The sequence below is a fragment of the Prionailurus viverrinus genome, unplaced genomic scaffold, assembly GCF_022837055.1.
Source record: "Prionailurus viverrinus isolate Anna unplaced genomic scaffold, UM_Priviv_1.0 scaffold_49, whole genome shotgun sequence".
NCBI classification, from domain to species: domain Eukaryota; kingdom Metazoa; phylum Chordata; class Mammalia; order Carnivora; family Felidae; genus Prionailurus; species Prionailurus viverrinus.
In genome coordinates, this window is record NW_025927612.1 from 2,298,494 (window position 1) to 2,324,450 (window position 25,957).

At 40.7% G+C, this 25,957-nt stretch overlaps 1 protein-coding gene and 1 pseudogene across 1 annotated transcript in view; both read left to right on the forward strand.

Moving 5' to 3' along the window:
• Window positions 1–4,220: 4,220 nt before the first annotated feature.
• On the forward strand, window positions 4,221–5,100 carry LOC125159410 (small nuclear ribonucleoprotein-associated protein B-like; annotated as a pseudogene).
• A 1,828-nt stretch (window positions 5,101–6,928) lies between these two features.
• LOC125159411 (phosphatidylinositol-binding clathrin assembly protein-like) overlaps window positions 6,929–25,957 on the forward strand; it is a 32,473-nt gene continuing 13,444 nt past the window's right edge. Inside the window, exons 1-9 of the mRNA XM_047847746.1 lie at window positions 6,929–7,007; window positions 9,385–9,527; window positions 11,253–11,328; window positions 11,790–11,892; window positions 12,053–12,146; window positions 12,267–12,378; window positions 13,239–13,345; window positions 14,110–14,151; window positions 25,262–25,341. Coding sequence (XP_047703702.1) covers window positions 6,929–7,007; window positions 9,385–9,527; window positions 11,253–11,328; window positions 11,790–11,892; window positions 12,053–12,146; window positions 12,267–12,378; window positions 13,239–13,345; window positions 14,110–14,151; window positions 25,262–25,341 — 836 coding nt within the window. The remainder of the gene's footprint in view (window positions 7,008–9,384; window positions 9,528–11,252; window positions 11,329–11,789; window positions 11,893–12,052; window positions 12,147–12,266; window positions 12,379–13,238; window positions 13,346–14,109; window positions 14,152–25,261; window positions 25,342–25,957) is intronic.

Sequence of the window (25,957 nt, forward strand, 5' to 3'; positions counted from 1 at the left end):
GTTATTTCAGTGCAGTCAGCTGACTGTGGTCACACCACTGAGGTCCTTGAAGCTAATTCCTATTCTGTTTTAGTTGATGGACCTTCTTGATACTCTGTGTTTATGGCTGATACTGCTGAATGTGCCATGGGACTAGGTGTTTTGAGAATGTTTCACACCTCTTCAGGTTGTGAGGGAGGTTCCACAATCAGAACAGCGGTGGTGGGGTGAGTGCCCACAGTGGTGTGGAAAAATGGAAGCAGTGTAGGATGCCAGGGCAAGAGAAATGGGAGATCACTGTCTTGATGGAGGAGCTGATAGAAACAGGAGCCATTAAGGAAGCTACTCAGCATGCAGTCTACAGCCTGAAGCACTCCTGTTTCTACAAGTTCTTTTTCATTAGTACCGCTTCCCTTTCCTTGAGGCCTTCGGTACACTGAGGTTCCTGAAGATGCCTGGGCCTAGTCCAAAGATGGATCAGCTCACTTAAGGCCAGGCTGGGTCTCTCACCCCCTCCCAAACTCAAAATTAAACACTTTCTTTCAATGGGAAGTACCTTTCCAGGGAATCAACACATTTACAAACCAAATTCCCTGCCTTATGTCTGTACGGCACTGGGCCCGAGCCTCAGTCATCTAATGATAGTTTCCAGTACTGGGCTGCTACAGTTGTGCACCCCACCCCCCACCCAAATGGCTTAAAACTGTGCATGGGTGAATTCTACAAAACATTTAATGAAGAATTTGTAGCAGTCTTTCTCAAACTTTTCCAAAAAATTGAAGAGGAGGGACCACATCCAAATTCATTTAATAAGGCCAGCATTACCTTCATACCAAAGCCAGATAAGAACACACAATAAAAGGAAATTATAGGCCAATATCCGTGATGAAAAAGATGTAAAATTTCTCAACAAAATACCAGCAAATCCAATTCAACAGCACCATAAAAGGATCGTATACCATGATCAAACGGGATATATCCCAGGGATGCAAGGATGGTTTAACATCCACAAACCAACCACTGTGATATTCCACATTAACAAAATGAAGGACACAAATCATATGATCACCTCAATAAGTGCATTAAAAGCATTTTGCAAAATCCAACATATTTTCATGATAAAAACTCAACAAATTAGTATGGAAGAAATGTAACTCAACATAATAAAAGCCATATTCCACAAGCCCATATCTAACATCATCCTCAATGGTGAAAAGCTTAAAGCTTTTTCTCAAAGATCAGAAATAAAAGAAGGGTGCCCACTCTCACCACTTTTATTTAAGATAACACTGGTAGTCCTAGAGAGAGCAATTAGGCAAGAAAAAGAAAGGCATCCAAATTGTAAAAAAAGAAGTCAAATTAACTCTGTTTGCAGATGACATGGTCTTATATGTAGAAAAACCTAAAGACTTCACCAAAAAAAATTTTAAATAAACAAATTCTGTAAAGTTGCAGGATACAAAACCAACATACAAAATAAGTTGTGTTTCTATATATTAGCAATGAACTATCTGAAAAAAAAAATTAAAAACGTTCCCATATACAATAGCATCAAAAATATTTAGGAATAAATTTAACCAAGGAAGTGAAAGATCTGTACACTGAAAATGGCAAGACACTGATCAAAGAATTTGAAGAAGATACAAATAAATGGAAACATATCCTGTGTTCACAGACTGGAAGAATTAATATCATTAAAATGTCTGTACGACCTAAAGTGATCTACAGATTCAATGCAATCCGTATCAAAATTCTTACAGTATTTTTCACACAAAAAAAGAAAAAAAAATCCTAAAACTCCTAAGGAACCACAAAAGATTCCCTATTTGGGATTGCCAAAGCAGTCCTGAGCAAGAAGAACAAAGCTGGAGGCTTTGCTCAAATGATATTACAAAACTGTAGCAATCAAAACACTATGGTACTGGCATAAAAACAGACACATAGACCAATAGAATAGAATAAAGAACACAGGAGTAAACCTGTACATACAGGGTCAACTAATCTTTGACAAGGGCACCAAAAATACACATTTGGGAAATGATAGGCTTTTAAATAAATGGTGTTGGGAAAACTGGATATACATAAGCTAAAGAGTGAAAATAGACCCTTATATTGCACAATACACAGAAACTAACTTGAAATGGAGGAGCGCCTGGAGAGCTCACTCCGTTGAGTGTCCGACTCCTGATTACGGCTCAGGTCATGATCTCACAGTTGTGAGGTGGAGCCCCACATCGGACTTTTCGCTGAGTGTGAAGTCTTCAGATTCTCTTTCTCCCTCTCTGCCCCTCCCCCACTCATGCACATGCACATGCACGTGCTCTCTCTCTCTCAAAAAGTAAACATTAAAAAAAAGAAATTAAGTTGAAATGGAGTAAAGACTTAAAAATAAGACCTGAAACTCCTAAGAGAAAACACAGGGAAAAAGTTCCTTTACATTGGTCTTGGTAATGATTTGTTGGATATGATAGCAAAAGCACAGAAAAAACAGCAAAAATAAACAAGTGGGACTATATCAAGCTAAAAAGCTTCTGTACAGCAGTGGAAACCATCAAAATGAAAATTCAACCAATAGAATGTAAGAAACTATTTGCAAATCATATATCTGATAGGAAGTTAGTATCCAAAATATATAAGGAACTAATAAAACAGTAGCAAACAAAACAAACCAAAACAAATAATCTGTTAAAAAATGGGCAAAGGACAAATGTCCATCGATGGATGAATGGATAAAGAAGACGTGGTATGTATATACATTGGAATATTACCCGGCAGTCAAAAAGAATGAAATCTTGCCATTTGGAATTACATGGATGGACCTAGAGGGTATTATGCTAAGGGAAATTAAGCCAAAGACAAATATCATATGACTGCACTCATATGAGGAATTTAAGATACAAAACAGATGAACATAAGGGAAGGGAAGCCAAAATAATATAAAAACAGGGAGGGGGGGCAAACCATAAGAGACTCTTAAATACAGAGAACAAACTGAGGGTTGCTGGAGGAGGCTTGGTGGGGGGATGGGCTAAATGGGCAAGGGGCATTAAGGAAGACACTTGTTGGGATGAGCACTGGGTGTTATACATACGGGATGAATCATTGGCGTCTACTCCTAAAATCATTATAGCACTATATGCTAACTTGGATGTAAATTAAAAAATAAATAAGTAAATTTAAAAAAAAATAAATAAAATAAAAGCATTAAAAATGGGCAAAGGACTTGAATGAATATTTTTCCAGAGAAGACATACAATTGTCAACATGTGTATGAAAAGCCAGACAATGCAAACCAAAACCACAAAATATCACCTCACACTTGTGAGGTAAAAAGACAAGAGATGGGGCACCTGGCTGGCTCAGTTGGTGGAGCATGTGACTCTTGGTCTTGGGGTCATGAATTTGAGCCCCACGTTGGGTTCTGGGTGTAGCATTTAAACTTAAAAAAATCTTTAAAAGACAAGAGGTAACAAGTATTGGTGAGGGTGTGGATAAAAGAGAACACCTGCACACTGTTAATGGGAATATAAATTGATATAGCCATTATGGAAAACAGTATGGAGATTCTTCAAAAAATTAAGAATAGACTACTGAATGATTCAGCAGCAATCCCACTTTTGGGTATATATCCATAGAAAATGCAATCAGGATCTCAAAGAGATGTATGCATTCCCATGTTTATTGCAGCATTATTACTAATAGCCAAGATGTGGAAACAATATAAGTGTCTATTGATGGATGAATCGATCAAGAAAATGTGGTGTATATACAATGGAATATTAGTTAGCCATAAGAAAGAAGGAAATGATGCCATTTGTGACAAAATGGATGAACCTGGAGAACATTATGCTAAGTGAAATAAGCCATACACAGAAATCCAACTAATGCATGATCTCATTTATATGTGGAACCTGAAAACGCTGAACTCATATAACCAGAGAGTAGAATGATGGCAGTTGCTAGGGGCTGAGGAGGGGGGAAAATGGGAAGAAGTTGGTTAAAGGGTACAAACTTTCAGTTATGAGAGAGATTAGTTAACGTACGTCATGGTGACCATAGTTGATAAAATTTTATAGTACACTTGAAATTTGCCGAAAGAGTAGATCTTAAGTGTTCTTGCCATACACACAGAAAAACTGTAAGTATGTGAGGTGATGGATGTGTAACTTGATTGTGGTAATCATTTCACGGTGTATACATATATTAAATCCTCACGTGGAACTCAAGAGCCCAGCGCCAGGATGGAAAGTAGCTTTTACCAGATCCCATTTTATCCATGGCCACACTTGCAGGAGCAGTGGTGTGATCTGGGCTGTGCTGAGGGAATTGAGCCGGAATTGGAGCTATCACAACTGCAGCACACTGACTACAGGGTGAGGTACATCCCGCAAGATGGCCATATCTTCATTAGCACGTTCAAGACTTCAAGGCTTTCGGCCAGCTTATGAATTTGATCTTCTGTGACTGTGAAGAATTCAGGAAGATCTAGCCAAAGAACTCAAAACAAGCAGAAAGAGAAGAGAAGTGAGTCCTCGGTCTGGTGCTACTTTGGGGAGAGAAGCTAGTGTCAATGACAGTAGACGGGTCTACTCCCAAAGATACTGGCATTGCACGACTATCACTTGCTGGAGCTGCCAGGGACCCAGGGATAGGGAGAGCTCTGGGCAGAGGAATTCCCACTGGTGTTCTGATGCCCTACACTCCGGTAGGACTTGCTGGGCCAGTCTGAGGGCCATCCCAACAAGTGACGACCCGGCAAGGAAGAGGCACTGTGGCAGCCGCTGCAGCTACTGCCACAGTCAGAACTGGAGGGGCCCCAACCCAATATCTACCTGGCTGTGGGGGTCCTTCACACCTATGGGCTGAGGGCACCCCCTGCAGGCACGATGGGCCCACCACCTGTCATGAGGCCTCCCATGGGTTCCCCAATGGGGATCCCCTTCTGGACGAGGAACTCCAATTGGCATGCTCCCATCAGGGATGCAGCCCCCTTCTTCCAGGGGTTTGAGGCCTTCTTTGACCCTTGGCCACAGAGTTATGGAAATTGCTCCACATAGGCATGGGCCCAGTGCTCCAGGGCCACATTGCCACAGATCTGTTTGTTATGCCGTTGTTCTCTGAGTCTCACGGGATTGTCTGGTTTCCCTTTCAGGGCCCTCTCCCCCCAGAATGCACCCACCAAGGCCCTAGACCCACACTGGCCCTCCTCAACCCCCTGCCTGTTTCCTGTAAGGCTGTACTAGTCCTTTTTCTTCTTTGTGGCCTGTGAAACTAGTTTATAATAAACTCTTAAGAATAATATAAATGTAATAAATAAATCCTCATGTTATACACCTTAAAAGAAAACATGACATTGTACAACCTAAATATATACATAATTTTTGTTAATCAGACCTCAATAAAACTTAAAAAAGATAAATAACTCAATTTAAAAATGGGCAAAGGATCTGAATAGACATTTCCCCAAAGGAGATACACAAATTCCCGGTAAAGTACATGAAAGAAATTCTCTAAATCATTAGTCATCAGGGAAATGCAAATGAAACCTGAAAGAGTTACCACTTCCCACACAGTAGGATGGCTGAAATCAAACAAATGTGGAGAAATTAGAGCCCTCATACATTGCTCATGGGGTTGTGAAATTGTTCAGCCACTGTGGAAAATAGTTTGGCAATTTCTCACAAAAAGTTCAACACAGAATTAACATATGACCGATTGATCTAAACAAACCTCAACATTCTTTAATGGAATACATCAAAATAGAGGACTCAACAAAGTAAAAGTAACAGTGTCTGGCATTCATACAAAATTGCTAGGCATAGGGAGAAGCAGAAAAATGTGACTCATGCACAAGGAAAAAAAGTCAACAGAAACAGCTAGAATTATGAAAGATGAAAGAACTAGCAGACAAGCATCTTAAAATAACCAATATAACTATTATGAATATCCTCAAGGGTTTAAAGGACAATGTGATCCTAATGAGGAGAGCAATGGATGATATAAAAAGAACCAAATGGAATTTCCAGGGATGAAAAATACAATATTCGAAATGCAGCCTGTCCTGGATGAGATTAGCAGAAGATTAGAATGCAGAAGAAAGAAGAAAAGGTTATTGAACTTGAAGAGACATGAAGAGAAAGTCTCCCATTTGAAGCATGGTCAGGGAAGGAGATGTCTCCAATCACTTGTGATACAGTATCAGGAACTATGTTACACATTTGACTGGAACATTGCACCCAATAGAGAACACTGATAGTATAGAGAACACTGATCTTGGGAGAGCATATTCTGTTTCATAAATCAAATGTCAACAAAGTTTAAAAGATTGAAATCAAGAAATGTGTTCTTTGAGAAGAAAGGCAGTACTTAAGCCTAACTGCTAATATTATAAAGAGGAATCTGAAATAGGTTATCTACCCTACCACAAGTTGGGTCTTCGAGATCATGAAAGTTGATAGCTCTCTGCCCAGAACCATGAAGAAAAAGAACAGAGAAGACTTACCAATATAAGGCAGGACAGTGGCAACATCAGTACGGATTCCGTACATTTGAAAAGTGTAATGAAGGGACAGTACGAACAACCCTACGGACTTATATGTCTGATGCTGGGCGAAGGGGCGGAGGACATGTCCTCAGGTGGGAAGCAGCCTCCAAAATATGTGACTGGAGCCTCCCTAAGAATGCCACATCAAGGGTTTCCAAAGTATTGTCATGTGACCGGTGCCTCGCAGCTTCAAACCCCACCTCATGATGCTGCAGGTGTGCGTCAGGCTGCAAAGAGGAAAGGTTACCAAGTGAAGGCTAGCCGCACAGCCGGGCCTTTCTTCCGTCACCTCAGGTGCTCCGCCCTTTGCTTGCAGTGCCGGTCCTGGCTCAGTCCGCTGGCCCGGAAGAGGAGGGACCGGACACCGCACCCATCACCCTCGTGGCCGGCGGTCCGTGACGCACCATGGGGTCTTTTGCGTCCAAGGCTGCCCTCGGGGCTACCACCGACAAGCCCACAGAACCCGAGCCGAAACACCTGGCAGGTGAGTTGCAGTCCTGGCGCAGACGGCCCGGAGGCCCAGGTGCCTCTAACGTCATGGGCACCCCACTCCCCTCCTACCAGCCCCCTTTTCCTGCGGGAGGTTTGGGAGGAGATGGAATTCTCACCCCTAGTCATCTTGGAGTGAGCCTAGAAGGGAGCCACTGGCCTTTTTAACTCCAAACTCTGAACTATTTACAAGTTACTCCAATAACTTAGGACACACAAAGCGGTGGCATAATAAAAGCCAGGCTTAGGAAAAGGGTCTCACTTCCAAAGTCCGCCCAGGCCCCCTTATAAATCATTACTTTCAGCAAAGGCTTCTGAAATAAAGGAGGGAAAGTTTGCAGAGCAGATCATCCCGTGAGCAGTCCTGACCCAAGGTCAATGGATAGGCTTTACAATGTCCACTGCAACATTTTTTGTGCTCCCATGAATGTTTCCAGGTGACAGAATCTGTTGCTTAGAGACAGAATAGACTCCCAGGCTAGCCCTACCCGCTACTGTTTGAGTTCACATTGAGCACTGACTTCATAAACAATGCATGCTATTGCGAGTATACATAAATCCCGCTGCTTTTGAGAACGTCATAGCCAGCTCACTCTTTTGATCACCTCTTTATTTTGCTGTTTTGCTTTAAAAACTCTCCATTGATTTAGTATGTATTTGCTTTCTGAATTTTTAACTTACCATCATGATAATCTGCATGTATTACAGCAACTGACACTTCACTAAGTGAAACAGATTATTTACATGTACACACACACACACACACACACACATACATGCTTAATAGCTTAATAGTATTCTGGGCAGGCCCCATAGGAGATTCTGGAGCAAAATATATAATACATCCCTGGATGTTGATGCATATGTGCCAAAATTTGCTTCTCAAGACCTAAAGGATGAATAATGGTTATCTATGTGAAAGATGCATGGAACCAAAGGGGGCACTTGAGTCAGTACCATGATATCCTGAAGGTTCAGTCCAAAGGCTGAAATCATGGGGAAGGAGAAACAAAAACCTTGCAGAGGAAACTTCACAGAAAGAGGAATGGAGCAGACTTAGAGAACAATGTGAGAGAAGCTCATTCTTCATAACCTTAAACATGGCATAGCCACTGGAATGTAGTGTATATTCTTGAATAAATGAATCTGGCTGGGTCTACAGTTAAGGTCAGCCTGTTGCTCACCTAGCGTATTTGTTAAGCACCCTTCTCAGTATGGATCCTGGTGCTATGCCTGTTACCGTGCTGCTTAATGATTAAGTGCTAGAGATGAAATTGTTTTATAATGATAGTTTATAGACAGTTTTGAAATGAAAGAGGATTTTTTTAAGTTTATTTATATTGAGAGAGAGAGAGAAACAGAGAGAGACACAGAGATAACCAGCAGGGGAAGGGCAGAGAGGCAGTATCCGAAGCAGGATCCATGCTTTCAGCACAGAACCCAATGCGGGGCCTGATCCCACAAACCATGAGATCATGACCTGAGCTTAGATTAAGAGTCAGACTCCTAACCGACTGAGTTACCCAGGCGCCCCAAAGACGATTTTGAACTGACAGAAAGTAGGGAATCTTTGCCTGTTGCTGAATGGAAAAATGAAGTGATGAAAATTAGCTTTTGAGGGGTTGTATGAATGCTTACAACCCAGAGCAGGAAATTGGGAAGTTGTTTTAGTAAAGTAGGGATAAATTTATGTGGAAGTGGACTCAAGAACAAGAAATAAGGGCACCTGGCTTGCTCAGTCAGTGGAGCATGTGACTCTTGATCTCGGGGTCATGAGTTTGAGGCCCATGTTGGAGGTAGAGTTTACTTTAAAAATTTCTTTAAAGAGAATGAGCAATAAAAGGTTATAGCATGCAAACAAGAGGGTTAACACGGGGTGACACTACAAGGAGAGCTCCTGACTGAACCTTCACATAATGTCGCTTTTCTCAAAAAAGGCAGTATGATGTAATAGTTAGCATCTTGGTCAAACAAATGTGATTTCAAATACCAGCCCTGCCACTTGACTGCCTGTATGACATCTGGTATGTTACCTTCTTGAGTCCTATTCATTCACTTAATGAGTATTTACCATAACCCATTGTATGTATGCCAACTACTGTGCTGGGTCTTGGGAAGGTCTGGTGACCAAAATGGACACAGTCCCTACCCTCATCAAGTATACAGAACAAGAGAGTAGACAGGCATTAACTATCACGTAACACGTATCAGTACAAATTGCAATACCTGTAATGAAGAAAATGTTTTGGATTATTCCCGTTGTGATTTCTGAGATTTGATTGCATCTGTATTTAAGTTAAAGTTACCAATTTTGGTTTCAAAAGGTATTTCTCAGTCCGCGTTTTAATGCTTGTCACTGTCTTTTAATTCAGATCTAATACAATACGTAAACGAAACAAATATGAGTGTTAAACATCTGGCTGATGTTCTTTCTGAGAAGGCCAGGAGCAGCAGCTGGGTGGTAGTGTTTAAAGCCCTGGTCACTGTGCATCACCTCATGGTTCATGGAAATGAGGTGAGCGTGCTGTGTATTCAGTGGGTAATCATTTCCTTCCTGTTAGCTCAAAGGACTGTCAGTACCCAATGGCAAAATATTCTTGGTTTGTCAAGGCTTGCTATCTTTTACTTTGCAACACCGGTCCACCTCTCCCCACATACAAACACTCTTTGTATTTTACAGAACTGACATTGTTCTTTAACGTGAAATTACTTATTCTACTTTAACATTTTGTCTCAGTAAGCTTTGCGTTAAAAAGTTAGGATTTACAGATTGACTGGATCTTGAAACACTATAAAGTGACTAATTATACAGTGTGGTATTGATAAAAAAGGAACATATCTACATGGAACATAATAAAGAGCTTGGAAGTAGAACCATATACTTCTATCAGAGCTTGGTGGCACTAAAAATGTGGGGGAAAGTATAGAATTTAAAATAAAGCCTTTTGGTAGAAATAACAACCTATGGAAAAAATAGAACGAGATCTCTATCTTACCCTAATATACGAAAATACATTCCACATGAATGAAATGTCTATGCATGCAAAAAACTAACATTTAAAATTAAAGAAAATGTGGAAGAATATGTTTATGACATTTGAGCAGGGAAGATGCCATAAAGTTGGACTCAGGTATTTCCAACATATACATTACAGACAAAAGATTAATAATCAGAATACATTATCAGTAAGAAAAAGGCACTACAGTGGAATAGTTCCCAAGACAAATGAACAGAGGGTTCATAGAAAAGGAAATCAGAATGGCTGATGACCATCTGAGAACATGCTCAGATAAGCAACATTTTAAACGTGTGACAGCATCAGTGGATGATATATAAATATTAGTTGCTACAGTTTGTGACTGTGGGGAGGAGAGCATTGAGACGTGTTTAGTAAAATTGAAAATGCCAAGTCCAGTGACCCAGCAAATCCACTTTTCGTAGCATATTTATAATAATTGAAAAGTAGAAATTAGGTAAATTTCTATCAGTACGGCACAGATAACTAAAATGAGGTGTTTATAAAATTAAGTGGATGTATACCAACAAGGCTAGATCTGAAAAACCATGCTCAGAGAGGAAGTAGGTTGCAGAATGATATTTAAATATAATATTATTTATGCAAATTTCAAAATACTTAATATTTACCCTTGGGACAAATATATCTGAAATTATAAAGAAAATAGACTATAAAGATTAAAACTATGATACTCGTTACTTCCAGGGAGGAAAAGGAAATGGAACTTGGGGATGGGCAAAGGGCACTTTTTACTTTATAATATACTTCTTCTTATTTTTGAAATAGACTTGAGGCAGTTCTGTGAAAAAGTTAGCAGTTATCATCTCTGGGTAGTGAGGTCCACAGATGTATCAGATTATATTTTTCTGAAAATTAAGTTATTAAAAAGTTTAATATTCACTATTAAAATCATTCTGGAATTAAGTAAAACTTCTCAAACTCAGAAAGGAGGGAATGGCTAGATAGAAAGTCCTGGTGGAAAAGAGCGTGTATTCGCATGAGCTGCAACGTCTAAGCCCTTGTTTCGTTGGGAGAGTTGGCAGCACTGCATATTCTTAGGCTGCGCAGCCCAGGATGTGACCACGTTCACCTTAATCAGCGCTCCTGAAATAGATAGAAGCTATATGATAGAATTGTGTTAAAGATGCATCCACAATGATAAACTCGTTAAAGAGCTCTACTTGTGGACAGAAGCTAATTTTATAATTTGGTACATTTGACAGCGTTTTATCCAGCATCTTGCATCTAGAAGCTCTTTGTTCACTTTACACAACTTCCTGGATAAAAGCGCGCTAGAAGGTAAGATGATTTTTTGATGGAAATATTTCCATGTGGCAAGACGGGGGGAGCTCTGTTTTGAAAACTATGCCTGGTTAAAACATGGGCAGGGCTGGGGACAGATGGTGACAATGGGATGGGGAGTTTCAGGAAAATGCTAAGAATTTCCAATGGTTGTGTAGAAATGTGAAAAAAAAAAAACCTGATAAAGTTCAATTACTTCCTCGATTCAGAAATGTCACTATCAACACTACATCCTGAGGTGATTTCAAGGCTTTGAGGAAATAAGAAATAACCTTTAGCAGAAAGTGTGAGGAATATTGGACTAGATCATTAATAAGGTCCATTCTAGCTTTTGTGCTTCAAAGACATCATAGAGGTATATGGATGAATGTGGAATGAGAAGTCTCGGCATTTATTGACATACATTGTAAATGGTTAATGTTGATTACACTGGAAATGATAAAATATTTCATTTTTAGGCTATGCTATGTCAACCTTCATCAGGCGATATAGCAGGTACTTGAATGAGAAGTCACTCGCATATAGACTGATCACATCTGACATCACCAAAGCCAGGAGAGGGTCAGTAAATATCATTCGTTTGTAAGCAAGAAATACTGAAATACGTAAGTGTTCTGATATGTAGTTGGCTAAAAACACAGCTTTATTTTGCGATGCTGATGTCACTGTGCTTCTCAAACTCTTAATAATTGATATTATGAATCTCTCTTCTCTTTTACAGGATGGATGGTATGATGAGAACTATGGATACAAAACAGCTGCTAAACACTCTTCCAGTTATTCAAATTCAGTTTGATGCTCTTCTTAATTTTAATGTAAGAGCTTTATAAATCCTTTTTGAACATATTGGTAAATGGCATTGTTTACCAGTAGGTGGGAGAAGGAATTATTTTAAACTGTGGTGGTAACTGATTAGTCTTTGATTTAATTTCCAGGCAAATCCTGACCAGTTAACGAATGGTATAATCCATGCTGCTTTCATGCTTCTCTTTAAGGATTCTCTTCGCCTCTTTGCAGCCTATAATGAGGGGATCCTTAATCTGCTAGGTAGGCTAAGGAATAAACATTGCTTAAAAATATATAAACTGTTAAAAACCTTTTATGTCTACATTTAGACTCATATTTGTTTTAGATTCAAAATAGAAGATCCTTTCAAGGTCATATATAGTTTTAAATAATGAGACATTATATTGCTTTTTTTGGATAAAAATTACTTGACTAATTAGCCACAGAACTTTATAGTTGTTATATAAGTGCTAATTGATATTTCTGGGAAATTTACCAGGGAATCAACATGGATTGCCATATTTATACATTACACATTAAGGCCCACTCCACCAAGGTCATATCACACCATTTTGACTTTACTAGGAAGATATAGCCTATAACAATTGTTATTATTATATACAAGCATATACTTCTTATGCTTTCCAAGAAGTTTCTGCCCTAATTTAGTCCTAATGAATGATCTATTTCATACGAAGTGTTCTCCAAGTTTCATTGATGAGAATTTGAGATTTTTCTTACAGTGAAGAAGTATCCAGTACATTTGTACAGTTATAAAAGAATAGGAAACACAGCCCCTTCCCTCAGAAAGCTTCCGATTGTGATGTTAGTAAATAAGATTACAGACTGAAAGTTAGAGAAATTAAACTAAACTATCTGTATCTTCCCAGCATTAGTGTTTGGCATGTGGTACTTACTTCATAAAAATCTGTTGCTTATATGGATCGACCAGTGTTGCTGCTGGCCAAGACAGAAAATAACTGGGTTAAAACTAGAATTGTTTTTGAACAAGTTAAAATCATATACAGATTCAGCTTAAGAAAGAATGATCAGAGTGGAGTGTAACTGGAAATTGGCTGTGATATCGGCTCTTTCGTGATAAATTTGTTTTTCGTTTTTAGACAAGTATTTTGATATGAGGAAAAGCCAGTGCAAGGAAAGCTTGGATATTTGCACCAAGTTCCTTGCAAGAACAACCAGGTTGGCAGAGTTCCTGAAAGTAGCAGAGGTACAGAAATCTGTTCCTATCCATGGCTTTTCTGCTGGTTTCTGTATCAGTTTAGTATCTGGTATAATGGGACCCCCCCTCCCCACTACACACGCACATGCACACGCACACGCACACACACAGAAGTTGGTAGAATTTTAACTATTTTGTAAACAGTAAAACTATACACTAAAATTAGGTAGTTCAAGGATTTTTGTTTGTAGCCATGAGGATAAGTGTTACCAAGCTTATCCTCCCACCGGAAACAACTCCAACACTGGGCCAAATTCACGTGATAGACATCTTTCCAGGCAGTGGACAGTAGGTAGCACAGGTCAGTGATGAGCTGAAGAAGCAAACATAGGAGGTGACCCCCACGTTTGCCCTGACATTCAGAACCCACGCAGGATAACTAGTTGAACTTCTGAAAACCAAAGCAGGGGAAAAAAAAAAAACCCAAAGCCAAAACCACAACAATATGCATAGCAGCTGATCTCTGAGTACTTGACAAATGAGAACACATGTGTATAATACCCAAAATGCAATCTGGCTCTTTCCAGAAGAGCAAAAATTCACTATCTGGCAAGTCTTTTCTTTTATAGGTTTATCCTTAGGATGAATATAAGGCATACTTTAGCTTGACATGGTTTGCTTGATCAACTAGGCACTAGCCCAGCAAGGCATTCATGCTCTAGCGGTATTTTCTCTTTTGTGTGCACATTGGTCTGATACTTACTTTTCTTTGTTGCCTCTCCCGGTTTTAATGTTTACGTTTGTGAATTCAGGAAGTCGGAGTTGACCAGAAAGATATTCCATATCTTACACAGGTCAGTGTATCTTTTCTGTGGGTTTAAATGACCTTTTTTGTCCTTATGTTTGTGTGTTTATTGTATCAATCATCATCTGAGACTCCATCCTTTGCCATAAACTTAACGTGTGTATTTTCACTCCCGCATGACTTCCATGCACACATACATGCATACATACATAGACATGTGTTTTCTGAACAGGCCATTCCCTGCTGAGTGCTAAATGGTGACTCATAACAGCTAGACCACGGTTTTTTTTTTTAATTAAAAAAATTTTTAAGTGTATTTATTTATTTTGAGAGAGAATGCATGAAAGCTTGAGTGGGGGAGTGGCAGAGGGAGAGAGAGAGAAGGAGAGAGAGAGAGAATCCCAAGCAGGCCCCGCGTTGTCAGCACAGGCCCAATGTAGGCACAGGCCTCAAACTCATGAACTGTGAGATCGTGATCTGAGCCAAAATCAGGAGTTGGGACACTTAACCGACTTTGCTTTTTAAATGGGCAGTGGAAACAGCAGAATATTTGGAATATTTGGAATCTTAAGCAACTCATTTCCATTCTCCATGCCTCATTTATGCAACTGCAAAATGGGTATAATCCTACTGTCTTTCTTGTAGCAGTATCATGAGAATTAAACGGACTCAGGCTTTTTCCTTTCCTAGACACTGATCATCAGGAATCTGTCACACGGCAACAGGTGGGATGTGAGATAGAGGTGGCAATGGAGCAAGTGTGGGTGAAACAAGGGTCTGGCCACCTGCTCGAGCAGCCTGCATGTGCCTTTTGCCTGTGCTCTGTCCCGTGTGTACCATAGGACTCGAGCAGTAGGGCTGCTGGCCTAGCCTGGACCTGCAACGGAACTTTTTCCTGCTCTGGACCCCAAACTAATGTGGCCAGGTCACCTGGGATCTGGGCCAGAGCATTCTTCCCTGGTGTTGGAACATGCTGTCTCCAGAACTCAAAATTTACTAAAGTAGAAGGCCCGTGAATCTTTGTAAGCTTTATCTCCTACCCTCTGCAGGGCATGTAGTGTTTGGGGTTATCCACTGTACTGGCCTCTTCCTGCTCATCTGATCCAGTTAGCATGACATCATGGATATAAGTGGATCAGTATGATTTTCTGAGGGGCAACCAGATGATCTAGAATTCTTCTGACCATATTATGACAGACTGTTGAGGGCTAACACAGCCTAGGTCAAAACTGCAAAAGTATGCTGTTGTCCGTTCCATGCCTACAAACTCTTTCTGATCAATGCTTTTGACGACAATAGGTAGGAGAACATTCACCAGATTTATAGTGTCGCACCATGTATCTGAGACTACATTAATCCACCTCTAGCAGAAGAACTGTTGTGGCTGGAACTGTGGCTACAATTGGATTACTACTTGATTGATTATGCTTTAGTTTGTCATTCTCCAGGGCCTGACTGGTTTTGGGGGCCATAATGGTGAACTACATGGAGTAGTCATGGAGTACTCATCACCCCTGCATCCTTTTTAAGATTGGCACTACTTTCTGCCACCCTGGGAGGTGATTGTGTTTTTTATTCACTATTTTGCCTGGAAGGCAGGTGGAGGCCATTTCTGACACAAAGACCTCCCCTCCACAAATTACATGCCCCATCACGATCTTCCCCCACCCCATTCCTGGCCTCTAGGCCTTTAACTACTTTCATGGCCATCCACCCAGCTCTCCCTATCCCATAAGTTAGGGCTCTTACTTTTTCCCAACGGGGTCCCTGACCTTGGTGTGGTAGACCTGCCTTCGTGGGGACTAAAGGAAGGTGAAGTACTCAGACAGTGCCCGGCACAGGTAGTAGGCATGTGAAGAGAGAGAGGGTGAAGATGTAGGGGGCGAGAGGGGTAGTAGATTGAAGTCCTCAAGGGGATGAGAGGAGACTGGATCCAGAACACTGTGGACACACCTGTGGCCTCCAGTAAGAGGATGGAAGAGGCAAGGATAGGATGGTTGCAGATACAAATAAATGTTAGGTTTGGTGGCAGAGAAGGAGGGAGTTTCTGTCTTATGTCTTCTCATAAACCTTTAAAGGAAAGAAAAGCGTCTTCTAATGTATACACAGCATAAGCACTCCTTCCTGTACAGATAAGTACAAAGGGGATTGGTGCACAGACATTGAACCCCACTGTGGGATGAAATAAGTCACAGCTTCCTGAATGAGAAGTCAGATAGCCAGAACAGATAAAAAGTGACAATGTCTGGGTGAGTAGGGGAGAAGATGGGATATCATTGCCCAAAGTCACCATAACTGGTGGATATCAATCAACATTCACTCAAAAACACATGCTTGACCCCTGTAAGGAAGAAGGAGCCATAATGAGTGAGACACAGTGCCAACTCCTGAGTTCCTGGAGAAGACTACAGAAGCATGACTAGATATCTCCCAAAATGCAGTCCTCTGATTTTTGTCTACATTAACCTCAGTTCCTTCAGGGAGGTGGTGGAGGTGAGAAGGGATCTTTGCTGAGAGCTGCAGCTTGGCCGTCATGAGGGCACAGAGAAGCATTAACTGGCCTGGACTTGGCCTCTTGGCCTTGGCCTCCTTCAGTGCTCACCACCTGTGGTCAGAGCTCCAAGGGGAATATCAGACAGAAGGAGCCCTAGGATAGAGGTCCACATTTCCCATTGGACTAACCAGTCTCTCCTCCTTACCTCACTTCTGGTTCTCAGGACCCCCAAATCAAAAACAAAGTGCATGGCTATGGGAGTGGCTGCAGAAGGCAGGTGAAGGTCTTTGTTAGTAAACTTTCTTGCAGATCTTCATTCCTTCCTCCTTAAATCAGCTCCTTTTTCTGGGAGAGCTTCCTTATCAGTACCCTGGCCCCTGGCCCTCAGCCAGTACAGAAAGTCATTTGTCATGGCCCTGAGTTGGCAGAGCTGCTCCCATGACGTCGTGCTGTCTTGGGTGTCCTGGAAACCCTGGAGTGCAGTGAAATGCAGCGCTCCTTGGGAAGGGAGGGGGGGGGGAGGGAGGCTAGGGAGGTGAGCATTAAGTCAGTCTCACCTCGGCCCCACCGCAGTTGGTCTCCTTGAGACAGGTCTACTCCAAACAACACACGGTTTCAAGGGGCGTTTTTAGCCAGTGTGTCCCTGGATCCCTCGGAGGTCCTCAGGTGTTCCTTTGTGACTGTAGGTTGGCCAGCTTCTCCTCGTGCCTCCATCAGTCTTTACTTCATGTGAACGGATGCCAACCTATTAGGTGCGGGCTCACTGAAACCCTTGTGTCTTCTGAAAAGGAGATCTCGCTCGTTTGCTCAGCGAATCCTTTCTGTCTTGATTTTGACATCGTCTGGGGCTCACAGAGCCTCCTCCTGTGAGCGGCCGGCTGCTGTGTCTGTGTGTGGCCCTCCTCTTTCACCCATTCTGCGCCGTTGCTGCTCGGGGTGACTCCCGGAAACTCACGTGCGAGGTCTGCGCTGTCTGCGTTTTTAGTTCACACCAGCCTCGTTCAAACATACATCTCTGGGCCACATCCCTCATCAGAGCTCCAGGGACACAAACTCGAACACCGACCGGCTGGTTCCACTCTCACGTGTACCTGGATGCTCTCTCCTCCTGCCTTCGCCACAGTGTTTCTGTGCCGTTGGGGGGTGGGGGGTAACTGCGTGCCTCACAAAAGACGTCTTACAGATTCATACCTGCCCTTTCACTGTAAAGCACCTTGGTGCCTGTTAAGTTTTCAGTAGTTCTGAGCAATGTTCTGCTACTTATATCTGTCACCTTGGGCAGCGGCATTTCCACAGATTTACAGCTCACAGTGAATTGTCTGAAAACAACTCAGATGAAAACGAGTCCTTCCAAAAAAATGTTGTTCAAATGTAGTGATAACTGTTGTTATTTTGTTATTTTATGTATTCTTTGTTAGTTATTTTGTTATATATTCAGTGGATGACTGACTGAATGAACCAGAAACACTGTCTCATTGGCCACTGTGTGTTTGCCCTAATGAAAATGGCAGTGCTCTGTTCATTTTTGGGTGTCCCATTGTCCCTTCTTGCCCATCTCGTATATTCGAACCTTTGAGGTTCACCCTAAGCCCCAGACTTCCTGGTTTTCCCACTGCTGAAGTGCCTGTAGGCTCCATCAAGGGAAGATTCTCTTTTTCTTCTGTACTCAGGAGAGGAACTGGTCCCCACCTTTGGCCCAACGGGAGAATCCCTCTGAGCAGATTTCTGCTTGGTGGCCTCATTCTGTCAGCTCCTCTATTTTCAGGTCCATGTGTTTGTTGCCCTTCTTTATATCTGTTGTACCATTATAATCAATGATAGCACTCCCCTTTCTTTGCAGAATTGTTCCTTCCCCTGCCTACATCTCTGCAAACAGTTCCTTCATTAAACCCTCCTCCAACTGCCATGTCAGTGGCCATCTACACCCACCTGCCACCACACCATCATCCATCAACCTAGCTTAAACTTCCATCATCACTCACTTCCAACCCCTCTGCCACCATAGACTCTGCCCCATGCTGTTTGTTTGGCACAATGCAACCAGAATGCTGATCTGGTAACTTGCAAAATACAAACGTGATCACTTCACCCCTTGCTTAAAAGTCCTCCAGTGGAGTAGCCATACTTATATCAGACAAACTAGACTTTAAATTAAAGGCTGTAACAAAAGATGAAGAAGGGCATTATATAATAATCACAGGGTCTATCCATCAGGAAGATCTAACAATTATAAATGTCTATGCGCCGAACACCGGAGCCCCCAAATATATAAAACAATTACTCACAAACATAAGCAACCTTATTGATAAGAATGTGGTAGGGGCGCCTGGGTGGCGCAGTCGGTTAAGCGTCCGACTTCAGCCAGGTCACGATCTTGCGGTCCGTGAGTTCGAGCCCCGCGTCGGGCTCTGGGCTGATGGCTCAGAGCCTGGAGCCTGTTTCTGATTCTGTTGTCTCCCTCTCTCTCTGCCCCTCCCCCGTTCATGCTCTGTCTCTCTCTGTCCCAAAAATAAATAAACGTTGAAAAAAAAATTAAAAAAAAAAAGAATGTGGTAATTGCAGGGGACTTTAACACTCCACTTACAGAAATGGATAGCTCATCTAGACACACGGTTAATAAAGAAACAAGGGCCCTGAATGATGCATTGGATCAGATGGACTTGACAGATATATTTAGAACTCTGCATCCCAAAGCAACAGAATATACTTTCTTCTCGAGTGCACACGGAACATTCTCCAAGATAGATCACATACTGGGTCACAAAACAGCCCTTCATGAGTATACAAAAATTGAAATCATACCATGCATACTTTCAGACCACAATGCTATGAAGCTTGAAATCAACCACAGGAAAAAGTCTGGAAAACCTCCAAAAGCATGGAGGTTAAAGAACACCCTACTAAAGAATGAATGGGTCAACCAGGCAATTAGAGAAGAAATTAAAAAATATATGGAAACAAACGGAAATGAAAATACAACAATCCGAACGCTTTGGGACGCAGCGAAGGCAGTCCTGAGAGGAAAATACATTGCAATCCAGGCCTATCTCAAGAAACAAGAAAAATCCCAAATACAAAATCTAACAGCACACCTAAAGGAAATAGAAGCAGAACAGCAAAGACAGCCTAAATCCAGCAGCAGAAGAGAAATAATAAAGATCAGAGCAGAAATAAACAATATAGAATCTAAAAAAACTGTAGAGCAGGTCAACGAAACCAAGAGTTGGTTTTTTGAAAAAATAAACAAAATTGACAAACCTCTAGCCAGGCTTCTCAAAAAGAAAAGGGAGGGGACCCAAATAGATAAAATCATGAATGAAAATGGAATTATTACAACCAATCCCTCAGAGATACAAACAATTATCAGGGAATACTATGAAAAATTATATGCCAGCAAATTGGACAACCTGGGAGAAATGGACAAATTCCTAAACACCCACATGCTTCCAAAACTCAATCAGGAGGAAATAGAAAGCTTGAACAGACCCATAACCAGCGAAGAAATGGATTCAGTCATCAAAAATCTCCCAACAAATAAGAGTCCAGGACCAGATGGCTCCCCAGGGGAGTGCTACCAGACGTTTAAAGCAGAGATAATACCTATCCTTCTCAAGCTATTCCAAGATAGAAAGAGAAGGAAAACTTCCAGACTCATTCTATGAAGCCAGTATTACTTTGATTCCTAAACCAGACAGAGACCCACTAAAACAAGAGAACTACAGGCCAATATCCCTGATGAATATGGATGCAAAAATTCTCAATAAGATACTAGCAAATCGAATTCAACAGCTTATAAAAAGAATTATTCACCATGATCAAGTGGGATTCATTCCTGGGATGCAGGGCTGGTTCAACATTCGCAAATCAATCAATGTGATACATCACATTAATAAAAGAAAAGATTAACCATATGATCCTGTCAATCGAAGCAGAAAAGGCCTTTGACAAAATTCAGTAACGTTTCTTAATAAAAACCCTTGAGAAAGTCGGGATAGAAGGAACATACTTAAAGATCATAAAAGCCATTTATGAAAAGCCCACAGCTAACATCATCCTCACTGGGGAACAACTGAGAGCTTTTCCCCTGAGATCAGGAACACGACAGGGATGCCCACTCTCACTGCTGTTGTTTAACATAGTGTTAGAAATTCTAGCATCAGCAATCAGACAACAAAAGGAAATCAAAGGCATCAAAATTGGCAAAGTTTAAGTTAAGCTTTCACTTTTTGCAGATGACATGATATTATACATGGAAAATCCAATAGACTCCACCAAAAGTCTGCTAGAACTGATACATGAATTCAACAAAGTTGCAGGATACAAAATCAATGTGCAGAAATCAGTCGCATTCTTATACACTAATAATGAAGCGACAGAAAGACAAATAAAGAAACTGATCCCATTCACAACTGCACCAAGAAGCATAAAATACCTAGGAATAAATCTAACCAAAGATGTAAAAGATCTGTATGTTGAAAACTATAGAAGGCTTATGAAGGAAATTGAAGAAGATATAAAGAAATGGAAAAACATTCCATGCTCATGGATTGGAAGAATAAATATTGTCAAAATGTCAATACTACCCAAAGCTATCTACACATTCAATGCAATCCCAATCAAAATTGCACCAGCATTCTTCTCGAAGCTAGAACAAGCAATCCTAAAATTCATATGGAACCACAAAAGGCCCCGAATAGCCAAAGTAATTTTGAGGAAGGAGACCAAAGCAGGAGGCATCACAATCCCAGACTTTAGCCTCTACTACAAAGCTGTCGTCATCAAGACAGCATGGTATTGGCACAAAAACAGACACATAGACCAATGGAATAGAATAGAAACCCCAGAACTAGACCCACAAACGTATGGCCAACTAATCTTTGACAAAGCAGGAAAGAATATCCAATGGAAAAAAGACAGTCTCTTTAACAAATGGTGCTGGGAGAGCTGGACAGCAACATGCAGAAGATTGACACTAGACCACTTTCTCACACCATTCACAAAGATAAACTCAAAATGGATAAAGGACCTGAATGTGAGACAGGAAACCATCAAAACCCTAGAGGAGAAAGCAGGAAAAGACCTCTCTGACCTCAGCCGTAGCAATCTCTTACTCGACACATCCCCAAAGGCAAGGGAATTAAAAGCAAAAATGAACTACTGGGACCTTTATGAAGATAAAAACTTCTTCACAGCAAAGGAAACAACCAACAAAACTAAAAGGCAACCAACGGAATGGGAAAAGATATTTGCAAATGACATATCGGACAAAGGGCTAGTATCCAAAATCTATAAAGAGCTCACCAAACTCCACACCCGAAAAACAAATAACCCAGTGAAGAAATGGGCAGAAAACATGAATAGACACTTCTCTAAAGAAGACATCCGGATGGCCAACAGGCACATGAAAAGATGTTCAGCGTCACTCCTTATCAGGGAAATACAAATCAAAACCACACTCAGATATCACCTCATGCCAGTCAGAGTGGCCAAAATGAACAAATCAGGAGACTATAGATGCTGGAGAGGATGTGGAGAAACGGGAACCCTCTTGCACTGTTGGTGGGAATGCAAATTGGTGCAGCCACTCTGGAAAACAGTGTGGAGGTTCCTCAGAAAATTAAAAATAGACCTACCCTATGACCCAGCAATAGCACTGCTAGGAATTTACCCAAGGGATACGGGAGTACTGATGCATAGGGGACATTGTACCCCAATGTTTATAGCAGCACTCTCAACAATAGCCAAATTATGGAAAGAGCCTAAATGTCCATCAACTGATGAATGGATAAAGAAATTGTGGTTTATATACACAATGGAATATTACATGGCAATGAGAACGAATGAAATATGGCCCTTTGTAGCAACGTGGATGGAACTGGAGAGTGTGATGCTAAGTGAAATAAGCCATACAGAGAAAGACAGATACCATATGGCTTCACTCTTATGTGGATCCTGAGAAACTTACCAGAAGACCATGGGGGAGGGGAAGGAAAAAAAAAAGAGGTTAGAGTGGAAGAGAGCCAATGCATAAGAGACTGTTAAAAACTGAGAACAAACTGAGGGTTGATGGGGGGTGGGAGGGAGGGGAGGGTGGGTGATGGGTATTGAGGAGGGCACCTTTTGGGATGAGTACTGGGTGTTGTATGGAAACCAATTTGACAATAGACTTCATATATTGAAAAAAAATAAAATAAACATTAAAAAATAAGAAGAAACAGAACAAACATTGGTATATAGTTAGGTAAATTGAGTAATTTCTTTTTTCTTCTTAATTTATTTAAATGTTAAAAATTACCCATTTCTCTGACCCTCACTCCAATGCCACCTCTGGGGACCACTAATTTGTTGTCTGCATGTATGAGCTTGCAGAATATATATATGTATTTTTTTTCAAGGATTCTATTCTGTCCTATTCTTCCATGTGTCTGAACTTAATACCACGCTGTTTTAATTATATCTTTGTAATATATTTTGGAATCAGGCAGCATGTAAATAAACAAAGAGCAGAAAAGGCCTGTAAATACACAGAACAGATTATGGCCAGAGGAGAGGGTGGTAGGAGTAGGGGCAAAATGGGTGAAGGAGAGTGGGAGATACAGGCTTCCAATTATGAAGTGAATAAGTGACAAGAATAAAATCTACAACACAGGAATATAGTCAGTTGTATTGTGCTAGCATTTCATGGTGGTAGATACTAGCTACAACTGTGAGCATAGCAGAACATGTGCACTTGTGAATCACTATGTTGTATGTCTGAAACTAATGTAACATCCTGTATCAACTATACTCAAATTAAAAAAAAAAAAGAAATTAAAAAAAAAAGTCCTCCAGTGGTCACCATTGTTGAATCCTTACCTACTCTCCAGGTTCATCTCCCCCACATTTCCCTTTGCTCTCTGCTCTAGCAACATGGTGCATGGTTATTCTCGGTCTGTGCTATGTGACCTTCCCAGGGTCTTTGCACATGTTCTACCTGCGATTCTCATTCTTCTCCTACTACCCTACTTATCTTCTGGAGATCCTTCAGATCTCAACTCACCTGTTGCTTTCTTCAGGAGGACTTGCTTCTCTGACCTCCTTGACGTGATCAGATTCCGCAACTTAAACGCTAGCTGAATATCATGTACCCTTCTTTCATAGTACTTTTAACAACTTTGATTTTACATTTATTCGTGTGATTCTTTGATAGTTCTCCTCCCCTATATCTGTAGACTGGAGCTTCCCAGGTCATGAAGCCTGGGACCAGATTCTTGGCTGTATCCCTAGGGTCTAATGTATTGTAGTAGTTTATCAGTAAACTTACTTCAGAGTGAGTGATTGGATCAGGAGAGAAATGGTGGGTTATGTAAAACTCCTTTGGGAACAGATCTTATATAAGAAGCACACTTTTTCCATTTTTAATGGGGATTGGGAATGAAAAGATGTATCCACATTCATTTAGCAAATATTAATTAAGCACTTACTATGTGCCAAACCCTCATATTCTATTGCAAGAGAGCAGACAATAAACATACATAGAAAGAAACCTAGGGGCGCCTGGGTGGCTCCGTCGGTTAAGCGTCTGACTTCGACTCAGGTCAGGATCTCACGGTCTGTGAGTTTGAGCCCCATGTCGGGCTCTGTGCTGACAGCTCAGAGCCTGGAGCCTGCTTTGGATTCTGTGTCTCCCTCTCTCTCTCTCTTTCTGCCCCTCACCCACTTGTGCTCTGTCTCTCTTGGTCTCAAAAATAAATAAAATGTAAAAAAGAGAAAGAAACCTATAGTTTCAGTGAAGGTAAGTGATGTGAAGAAAAGTAAAACATAGTGAGGGTAAAGAGACTATTGGTAGCTACTATTTTATATCGGTGAGGAGGTGACATTTCAGCAGAGACCAAAAACCATGATTGAATGTGCTAATATGAGTGAGATTCTCCCTTTTTTTTCTTTCTCTCTCTGTTTCCTTCTCTCCCTTTCTCCCTCTTCTCCATTAGGCTTAATGTTTTACTTAAATTTATGTAGTGACTTGGTGACTCATGAAGGAACCAAAAATAATGAATGATTGCAAGTCTGATGTCTTCCCCAAAAGAGAGAGATGTTTTTACCAGTCCTTTTGTCGTTTTTTTAAAAAAATGTACATAAAAGCATAGTTTGAAAATCTTATTTGCCACCAAGATGCTGCTTTTCATAATGAATTTACTTGTAGCAATTGAACATGGGTTTGAACTATGCAGGTCCACTTATATGTGGAGTTTTTTCAATAAATAGATTGGAAAAATTTTTGGAGATTTGCAGCAATTTGAAAAAACTCATGGATGAACTTCATCACCTAGAAATACTGAAAAAATTAAGGAAAGTTAGGTATTATTGTAAGAATAGAACATATAATATGTATAACACACAAAATTTACATTAACCAACTGTTTATATTGTTGGTGAGGCTTCCAATCAATAGTAGGCTATCAGTGGCTAACTTTTTGGAGAGTCAAACGTTATACATGGATTTTCAACTGCACAAGGGTCTGTGTACCTAACCCCCACATTGTTCAAAGGTCATCTGTATTTACCTTTAATACCTTTGCTATATAGGTGTCTTAGTTTTTGTTCAGAACCTTTTTATGATGTAGGAGAGTATGGATTTGCTAAGAACTATCAGAAAATAAGTCTTCCACAAAAACTTGATCTTCAGGCACCCTACAGTTTACTTGAAGCCCTAAAACAGCATTTAGCTTCTTTGGAAGAGAAAAATGACAGTTTTCCTCCTTACAGGTAAGTTAATAAATGCCTTAATATAAATTAATTTTGTTTCTATGTAAATAATTTCCTTCCTTTTAACAACATGGAAGTGACTAAGTAAATCATGGGCTTTGAACCTGCTGGAACACTATGTAGCAGTTTTAAATGGAATAGAGGTTTTCAGTCTTTTATGGGATTCCATACTCTCCACAAGTCTGACATGCTTCCCAAGGGAACAGCTTTTATTATGTTGAGTGAGTCTCAAACTCAGAAGTTGGGACTGGAACAAACCCTCTTTTGCAGAATTTGTTTTCCTCCCTTAGAGGCTTCCCTAGTGAGAATAACTGTTGTAGACAATGATTTAATGCTTATCCACAAAACAGCGTGCATAGTAACATTCAAGACGTGTGTGTGTATACACACATATATGCACATACACACAGACCTGCACTCTTCTGTATATGTGTGTATATACACAAATTAAATAATACACATTTTGAGGTATAATGCTTCAAATGTTTGTTAGCTATTTCTGATTGGAAAAATTATGGTTGATTTCAATTTTTTCTTTTTTCTTTTTACTTTTCAGTATTTTTCAGAATTTCTATAAAGATCATGTATTATTCATTCATTCCACTTATTAGGTTAT